The sequence below is a fragment of the Equus quagga genome, chromosome 10 (assembly GCF_021613505.1).
Source record: "Equus quagga isolate Etosha38 chromosome 10, UCLA_HA_Equagga_1.0, whole genome shotgun sequence".
NCBI classification, from domain to species: Eukaryota; Metazoa; Chordata; class Mammalia; order Perissodactyla; family Equidae; genus Equus; species Equus quagga.
The window spans coordinates 72,939,892-72,949,064 of NC_060276.1; the positions used below are offsets into that span (position 1 = coordinate 72,939,892).

At 41.3% G+C, this 9,173-nt stretch overlaps 1 protein-coding gene across 1 annotated transcript in view; it reads left to right on the plus strand.

The window, feature by feature from the left end:
• EDA2R (ectodysplasin A2 receptor) overlaps window positions 1–8,969 on the plus strand; it is a 28,514-nt gene extending 19,545 nt beyond the window's left edge. The window contains 7 exon segments of the mRNA XM_046672869.1: window positions 3,306–3,484; window positions 4,035–4,120; window positions 5,610–5,772; window positions 8,353–8,411; window positions 8,584–8,648; window positions 8,650–8,895; window positions 8,898–8,969. Coding sequence (XP_046528825.1) covers window positions 3,306–3,484; window positions 4,035–4,120; window positions 5,610–5,772; window positions 8,353–8,411; window positions 8,584–8,648; window positions 8,650–8,895; window positions 8,898–8,969 — 870 coding nt within the window.
• Window positions 8,970–9,173: the final 204 nt, after the last annotated feature.

The window sequence follows — 9,173 nt, forward strand, 5'->3', positions numbered from 1 at the left end:
TTTCCCAACATATGGTCTTTCCTTGAGAATGTTCTGTGTGCGCTTGAGAAGAATGTGTATTCTGCAGCTTTTGGATGAAGTGTTCTGTATATGTCTAGTAAGTCCAATTGCTTTGGTTTTTCGTTTAGCTCCACTATTTCCTTGTTGATTTTCTGTCTGGATGATTTGTCCATTGATGCGAGTGGGGTGTTTAGGTTCCCCTACTATTATTGTGTTATTTTTGATATCTTCTTTTAGGTTTGTTAATAGTTGCTTTATGAACTTTGGTGCTCCTGTGTTGGGTGCATAGATGTTTATAAGTGTTATTTCTTCTTGATGCAGTGTCCCTTTGATCATTATATATTGCCCCTCTTTGTCTCTCTTTACCTGCCTTATTTTGAAATCCGTTTTGTCTGATATAAGTACTGCAACACCTGCTTTCTTTTGCTTGCTATTAGCATGAAATATTGTCTTCCACCCCTTCACTCTGAGCCTGTGTTTGTCCTTGGGGCTGAGGATGTGTTTCCTGGAGGCAACAAATTGTTGGATCTTGTTCTTTAATTCATTTTGCCTCTCTGTGTCTTTTTATTGGAGAGTTCAATCCGTTTACATTGAGGGTGATTATTGATACATGTGGCTTAATGCTGTCATTCTGTCACTTGTTATCTTGTTTTCCTGCATTACCTTTGTTTCTCTTCCTGTGTGTTTTAGCCTACCCATTGACATCTGCAATTTATTATGCTAGGTTTCTTAGATTTTTCCTTATTTATGTTTTGTGTCTCTGTTCTGTTTTTTAGTTTAGTGGCTACCATGAAGTTTGTATTTAGAATCTCATGTATAGTATAGTCTATTCTCTGGTGGTCTCTTACTTACTTGGCCTAGACTGATTAAGTTCCTTTCCTCTTCCCCTCCTAAATTATTATTTTCATCTCTTATTTCAACTCGTGTTATGAGTCTGTAGTCAGAGTGATAAGATCGTCTTTACTTTGGTGGTTTCCTTACCTTTATCCTAATGCTATAGTTGAATATTTGCTATCCTATTCTGGTTCTATCTATCTGTCTCCCTACTCTGTGGTTTGTGACCCCTTTCTCTTTTTTCTTTTTTCAGGTATGAGAGCCTTCTTGAGGATTTCTTGTAGTGTGGGACTTTTGGTTACAAATTCCCTTAACTTTTGTTTGCCTGGAAAAGATTTAATTTCTCCCTCATATCTGACGGATATTTTTGCTGGATAGAGTATTCTTGGCTGAAGATTTTTATCCTTTAAAGTTTTGAATATGTCACTCCATTCTCCTAGCTTGTAAGGTTTCTGTAGAGAAATCTCTTTAAGTTTGATAGGAGTTCCTTTGTAGGTTATTTTCTTCTGTCTTGCTGCTCTGTGTATTCTTTCTTTGTCTTTCATTTTTGCCATTTTTACTACTATGTGCCTTGCAGTAGGTCTTTTTACATTGACAAATCTAGGAGATCTGAAAGCTTCCTCCACACACATTTCTCCCTCAATCCCTAGATCTTAGAAGTTCTCTTCTATAATTTCCTTAAGCACACTTTTTGCTCCATTTTCCTTTTCCACGTTCTCAGGAATTCCTATGATCCTCAAATTCATTCTCCTCATTGAATCTTCTATCTCTCTGATACTTTCCTCATTCATTTTAATCCTTAGCTCTCTTTCTTCTTCTGTCTGGAGCCATTCAGCCTGTCTATCTTCGATTATGCTAATTTTCTCCTCTATGGTGTCTACATGGGCATTCAGGGAATCTGTATTCTGTTTCATCTTATCCATCATATTTTTCATCTCTAGTATTTCTGTTTGATTCTTCTTTATAATTTCAATCTCTTTTGTGAAGTAACTCCAGAACTCATTGACTTGTTTCTCTATCTTTCCCTCTACCTCATTGAGTTTTTTGATGATAGCTACTCTGCACTCATTTTCACTTAGTTTACCTATTTGCAAGTCCTCAGGACTTAATTCTGTATTTTTATTGTTTTTCTTCTGGTCTGGAGCTTTTATAAATTGCTGAATGGTAGAGCAGCGGTTTTTGCACATGATGGTTGTAGTCGGTTGCAGTTACAGCCTGTTGCCACTAGATGGGGATCGAGAGCTGCGAGTTCTGAGCTCTCTGCCTTTGGGCAAGATGGCAGCACAAAGCGTGGTCGGCAGGGAGGAGGTGAGCTTTTTCTCGTGCGCCGATCTGGATTCTGATCCGCTACCGTTCTGTGGTCTCCCAGGGCCCTGGCATGATGAGGTCCCTGTGCACGGAAGCTTTCCCCTGTCAGTGGGTTTCCACTACACTGGCGGCGGGAGTCCTGGACAATCCCCAGTCATGCGACCCCTCCCCTGCTCATTCCCACACCCTCAGCAGTGACCCCAGTCTCTAGAGGAGGGAGCGAAGTTCTCTCCTACCCTGTTCCAGCTCTTCCGAGGCCGGCTGCAACATCTCCATCCTCTGTGGTTTTGTTTCTGTAGTTCTGTGACAGTCTGGCATTAGGATTATTGGCTGAAATTCAGTTTTTCCAATCCTTTGTTGTAGTTTGGAGGGGAGAGAGCCCCAGGTCAGCTCACCTGCCATTTTGCTCCGCCGGCATTCAAACATTTTTGACCACTGACCAAGAGTAAGAAATAAATTTTCATCACAACCAAACACATACTTACCTATATTTTATCTGTAAAAGTTTCACAAAACAATACTGAGGTAGGTGGTGATTACAGCTATTTGTCAAGTATTTCCAGCTCCCCACCTTCAAGCATATTGTAGAATTGCACTTTCTTTTACTCTCGTAGTTATTAATGAACAGGTGATATGTGTGGTCAAGGACAGGTTAGCCAAGTGAAATCAGTCATTTCTGGAGAAAAACTTTAAGAGGCAGTGCACAGTTCATAATGTTTTCTTTTCCTTTATGCTCCAATCATAGAAGCACAAAAATGAAGCTTCTGTCACCCTGGGTATCCCAGTGAGGATAATGTAAAGCACAGCCCCCAGGAAAGCTCTAGTAGGCAAACAGTGTGAGTGAGAAGTAAACTTTTCTTCTTTGAAGATACCGAGATTTAGAGTTTGCTTTTTGCCATAGCATAGCCTAGTCTATGCTGACTGATATAAATACCTATCTTTAGTACATGCTGTGCACTCTGATATTTGATGTTGTTATTTTATTTTCTCTTATTTCAATTTTCAATGCTGGTTGCAACCTAGTAAATTGATTTCATAACTTGGTAATGGGTTGCAACTTGAAGTTTGTAAAATACTACACTATGTAGTGTCCACTTGTCCCATAACTGATCCTCTCTCAAAGTTCCTGTAGAGCAATATTAATGACTCCCATCTCTCTACAGGATTGTGGTTATGGAGAAGGTGGAGATGCCTACCTCACAGCCTCCCCTGCCCACAGATAGAAAAGCAGCTGGGGCCACCACAGATGTCAGACTTGTATCACCTGTGCTGTCATCAATCATGTCCTGAAGGTCAATTGCACAGCTACCTCTAATGCTGTCTGTGGGGACTGTGTTTCCAGGTTAGCCCACTGTATGAGGCCAAAGTCTTCTGGGCCTTCCATAGCCCTTGGAGGTCTCTCTCATCCTTACCTCTAAGAGCCTAGCTGAAGTATTCTGTCCATATCATGATAAGTTTAAGTTCTCATGAGGAAGTAGCAGTGTCTTCCCAAGATCCCCCCGTAAAGTGTTTAGTACATGGTCTGCCACAGATGAGTACCTAACAGCTTTTTCATCATGCTGGCATGCTTAGCCCAAGCCCAAGATTCAAGATAAATCTCACTGCAAACCTAAAAGAAATTAGGAAGCAGTTGGTGTCAAAACACTGCTCCCCTCCCTTGTAAGACTATTCCCCCTTTTTGCTATAGGGTATGGTGAACAGGCAAAATTGTGGAGCGCCTGGGACTCTAAGTCAGAAACAGACATAGAGACAGAGAACTTATTAGGGGTGGTGGTAGGTTCTGGCTGTCAGAAGGGCAAGACTTTTACAAGCTACCTATGGTTTCAGGAAGGACCAGTCCAAGTGCATTGTTTGTTTAATCACCTTGCCTTTCCTTATTACTCTGACCAAAGATTCCACCAAAAGACATGCATTGGAGGCCTGCAGGACCAAGGGTGCATTCCATGCATGAAGCAAATCCCCACCTCTGAGGTTCAGTGTGTGTATCCAGTTCTTTTCTGTCCTTTCCTCCCCAACCCAATGGGTAGCAGCAAGATGGGGTAGTAAAGTCTTCCTCTACCCCCTCATAGTCCTTCTTGTAGAGTAGATTGGCAAAGGAATCAGTTAAATTTGAATCCTGGTTTCACAATGTATTGTGTAACTGTGTAACCCTCTGCAAATCATAGAAACTCATTGAACCTCATTTCCTTCATCTGAAAAAATATATAAATCATTGTTCCTCATACATTATGTGATGGTTGTCTAGGTCTGATGAAATACGAGATTTATAAAGCACTTTATAATTTATAACATTTGTACAATTCTGGATGATGATGATGATGATGATGATTATATGAGGTTTATAGGAGTCCCTAGTGCTTGGGACTAGTAAAAGCCTGAATGAAGTAGTAGGATCGAATCTATGCCCATATCACTATCCATTTATCTGTCTGTCTATCTATCATTATCTATCTACATATATGTCTACTTATTCATTTTAAATTATTGATTTTGTTAAATCATGAAATATTTCAAATATGTAGAAATATTTAAAATGCAAAAAAAATTAAAAATGCTCAGTTAACCTCCAGAATTAATAAATCTTAACATTTTGCATATTTGCTTCAGATTTTTTTAAAAGGAACAAAGATTTCACAGGTTTAATGGAATTCTCTTTTTGCTCCTCTCCCTAGAGGCAACCACTATCACAAAATTGTATGTATCTTGTTGGTAGGCTATGCTACAGTAACAAACACACAAATGTCAGTGACTTAATACAATAAAAGTTTATTTTTCACTATGCAAAGACCTTCTTCCATATTGTGACTATACCATCTAGACCATGTAGCTTCCAGGTTAAGGGACAGGAGAGGCAATGGAAGAAACATACTACATCTTATCTACTTCAGTCTGCAAGTAAGACACATTACTTCCACTCCCACTATGACTCTGCCATACTCTCCACCTGTGTTTTAATATTTGTATTCTTTTATGGTGTATGTATATATTTATAGGCAAGATATGTTATTATTTTATGTTTTATATAAATATCAAGGTATATACTCTCTTTCTAAAATTTGCTTTTCCCCTCTGGGTTATTTGTATTGATCCACACAGGTCTTTTATTTTAAGTGATATATTATAATATTACATCATAGGATTATACCATGACTTATTTATCCTGTGCCATACTGATGAACATCTTAGTTTGTTTCCATTTTCTAGGTTATATAACTAGATGTAACATGGAGAGACCATAGGATATGTGTATCTTCAAATAATTGTACTAATTTATATGGCAGTATATGAGTTCCTCTGCTTTGTTCTTCATACTTTAGCCTGCTCTACAAAGAAGTAAAACCAGGTTAGCAGGCCTAATTGAGGAAGGCTCTAGGTAGAGGCAATGTCCTGAAGAAGTCCAGGCCCAGTGTCAGGGTGATTATTGACTGCCCACACTGACTGACCTCCCCCACTTTCTTGTCTCACAGGTGCCTTCCTGTTGAGCTTAGTGGAGGCAGATGTACCCACGGTTCCCCCTCAGAAGGCCACACTTGTTGCACTGGTGAGCAGTTTCCTCATGGTGTTTACCCTGGCTTTCCTGGGGCTCTTGTTCTTCTACTGCAAGCAGTTCTTTAACAGACATTTCCAGCATGGTAAGAATAGCTGCTTCACGTATTACATGAATCACGAGCAAGGCCCTAATTATCAAAAGAGAGAAATTTTCTGGGGTTGAGAGATAATGGGCCTTCCCTACAGTGCTGAAAAATCCCAGGAGTGGACTATTTGGAGGTGGCAATAGAAAGCACTGGACTTCAGAGATGACCAAGACCAAACCTGCTAGTTTATGGGACCTGGTTCATTAACATACAGGGATTCATAAAGGAACATAACATCACTGGAAAATCCTTGGGAAAGGAATTCTGGAGACCTAGGTTCTAAATTTACCTCTAAATCACTGTGCAACTTTAGACAAGTCATCTAGTTTCTTTGAGCCTCTTTCTCCCTGATCTTTAAAATAAGAGATGGAATTTGATTTATTGGTTTCTTAGTTCTTTTCCAATTCTTCATTTCTACTGATAGGTATAGATTCTGGAACATATCAGAAATGGAGGAAGGCTGGCTGGATTTGAGATATGACTGTAATAAAAGTAGGTGAGGTCTTAGGCAACTTTTATCAGTATGGTAACATCCAAAATGTGGGTAACTGAGAGCCCAGTGTCCACAGGAGTTGGCAAACCCAGACTTTTTACCCCAAACAATAATGATACCCAAAGGGGCCTGGCTCAGCCCATAGGTGATGGTCATGTGAAATTCCAGATGGAAGGTCGTATTTAAAATCAGGAGTAACATTGTGATCTGTTTTCAGTAAAACTCCAGCCATTAGCCAAGATGGAACAGAAAGTCCAGGTCACTGAAGGCAAAGATGGAGGAGGTGGGATAGTGGCTTGCCAGGACTGGGCAAGGGGTTATAACTCTAGCCAATTGTACTGAGGCTCAGTGCAACTTCATTGCCATCAAGAGAACTGAGAGCTAGGCAGAGACATCAAAACAGGAACCCAGGCTAATGAATGGAGTTAATTTAATAAGGAAGGGGGAGCATAAAGTACTATATACATGAGTGCTCAGTATTCTTCCTCAGGCCACTGTATACTGGGCCCAAAACAGCATAACTTTTTTTTAAACTCTATTTGTGTAGTAAGATCCTTCTTATATAGATCTGCCTTGGTCAGTTTGGCTGTAGGGTCTGCCAGATGATATTCAAAAAGCCTAGAAGATATGTTTTGCCATACCTCTGGCTTGAGGGGAAGTTAATCTAGCATTTTGTCGGCTGCAGGGAGCTGAGGGAACACTGTTGTCCCTTTATGATCCTTCTCAAACTCTACTTCTCTCTCTTCTACACTTTAGTGGCTCCTGAAACGTTTTGGCTCAGGGTAGACCATCCATCTCTGACCTTGAAGGCCAGTTTCTCATATAAGTGCTGTTGCCCATTCCATGGGCATGGGCATGAAATGCGGGCAATGAAGCATTTGGGGCTCAGGGCCCAGACAGAAGATAAGGCAACATCTGAGAGCTGCCTGTTTCCCTCCTCCTGCCTCAGGAGATGAGAAATGAATAACCCTTCTCTGCTCATCCTGTGTCCTCAAGATAATGATTCAGTACCTTTCTCTGGGGATATGAGGGCAGACAGATCCCTCAGGATCTCCATAGGGGAAAGAGAGTTAGACATTTTCTCGTTTCGGGAAGGTGTTTATTAGGAATCACTGACTTACATGCATACTAGAGTTGTATAGGTGAGATTAATATGTGAATTAGATCCAATAAGATGCAACAGAGAGGAATAGGATCTGTGGCAAATTGAAAAGTTCATCCCCTATCTAAAGGGGAATCTACCATTAAGCTCCAGCTGTTTGTTACCATGTGAGAATATTCAGTATTTCAAGATCTTCTGAATTTTCAAGAGAAGCCAAAAATCTGGAATTTTGTATGACATAGTTTTAAGCTCTGGCAATGAGTTCTAACAAAAACCAAAACCACAGCTATGATGTGGAGGTGAAACAAATACACACCCCATAGGCTTTCAGTTTGTAACCTGATGTTGAATCAGACTTATGCATGAAGGACTATTACTTTTCTATCACCGTCATAACAAGTCATCACAAATTTAAGGGCTTAAAATGACATCTATTTATTATCCCATCATTTCCATAGGTCAAAAGCTTGGTAGGCTCAGCTGGATTTCTGCTTAGAGTCTCACAAGGCCAAAATCAAGGTGCTGGCAGGGCCACATTATTTTCTTTAAGCTCCAGGGGAGAATCCACTTCCTAGATTATTCAAGAAGATGGAGGAATTCAGTTTCTTTCAATTATAGGGCTAAGTCCCATTTCCTTGGTGACTGTCAGCTAAGGGCCATTCCTAGTTTCTAGAGACCGCCCACATTCTTTAGCTTATGACATCTTTCCATTTTCAAAGCTAGCAATGGTTGGTCAAGTCATTTTCATATCACATCTCTCTGACTCTTCTGCCTTCCTGTTCTGCTTTTAAGGACACATATGATTACATCTGGCCCACTTGGGTAATCCAGAATAATCTTTCTATTTTAAGGTCTATAGTCTTAATTAAATCTGCCAAATGACTTTCACCATATAACATACACAGGCATAACACAAGGGAATGAAGATCATCTTGGAGCGTGTCAAAATCCTGCTTCCCACAAAGGGTTTCTCTTTCTCTGGAGAAATTGACTCTTCTCCCTGATCCACCACCAGGTAGCCTCAATCAGATACCCCAATGTAAGTATGTTTCTCAACTGTGTCACCTCAGCCTGGTGCTAGGTGCTGTGGTCCCTACGGAGTAAAAACAGAGCTCTAGCTCCCAGACCCTTCCCCATCTTGTGCTGAGAATCAGATGCCCCACTGAGAGAAGCCCCTGCCTTTGGGTGACCCAGTGGCTTTCTGCTTCAAGTTGCAGGATGTCTGCTGCAGTTTGAGGCTGACGAGGCAGTGGAGGAGGAATCTCTCTTCTCTGTTAGCACCTGGCCAGAAGACCAGTCCTGAGTCCACACTGAGTAAAAGCATGTTTGAAACCCAGCCACTCAACCCCAACCTGGATGATGACTGCAACTCGACTCATGACTTCCCCACACAGGAGTCTTTTACCATGGCCTCCTGCACCTCAGAGAGCCACTCCCACTGGGTCCACACTCGCATCAAATGCACAGAGCTGGACCTGCAAAAGTTTTCCAGCTCTGCCTCCTATACTGGAGCTGAGACCTTGGGGGTGGGGGCACAGCTGAAAGCTCTGGAGAAAGTCTGGAGCTCAATGTGCCTTTTGAAGTCCCCAGCCCTTAACTCTACTGAGGTGAGCTGGAAAGGTAGGGCAGAAAGACCAGAAATTGGAGACCACCCCCAAAGAATCCTCCTCTGGAGTACTGTTGTTCAACAGGGCTTGGTGTAGAGGAACAGCAAGCTAGGAACACTGGCAGATGGAGGGGCAACAGTGGTGTTGCTCATCTTTTGAGCCAGTCAGTCAGACATCACATTTCTGGGCTCACA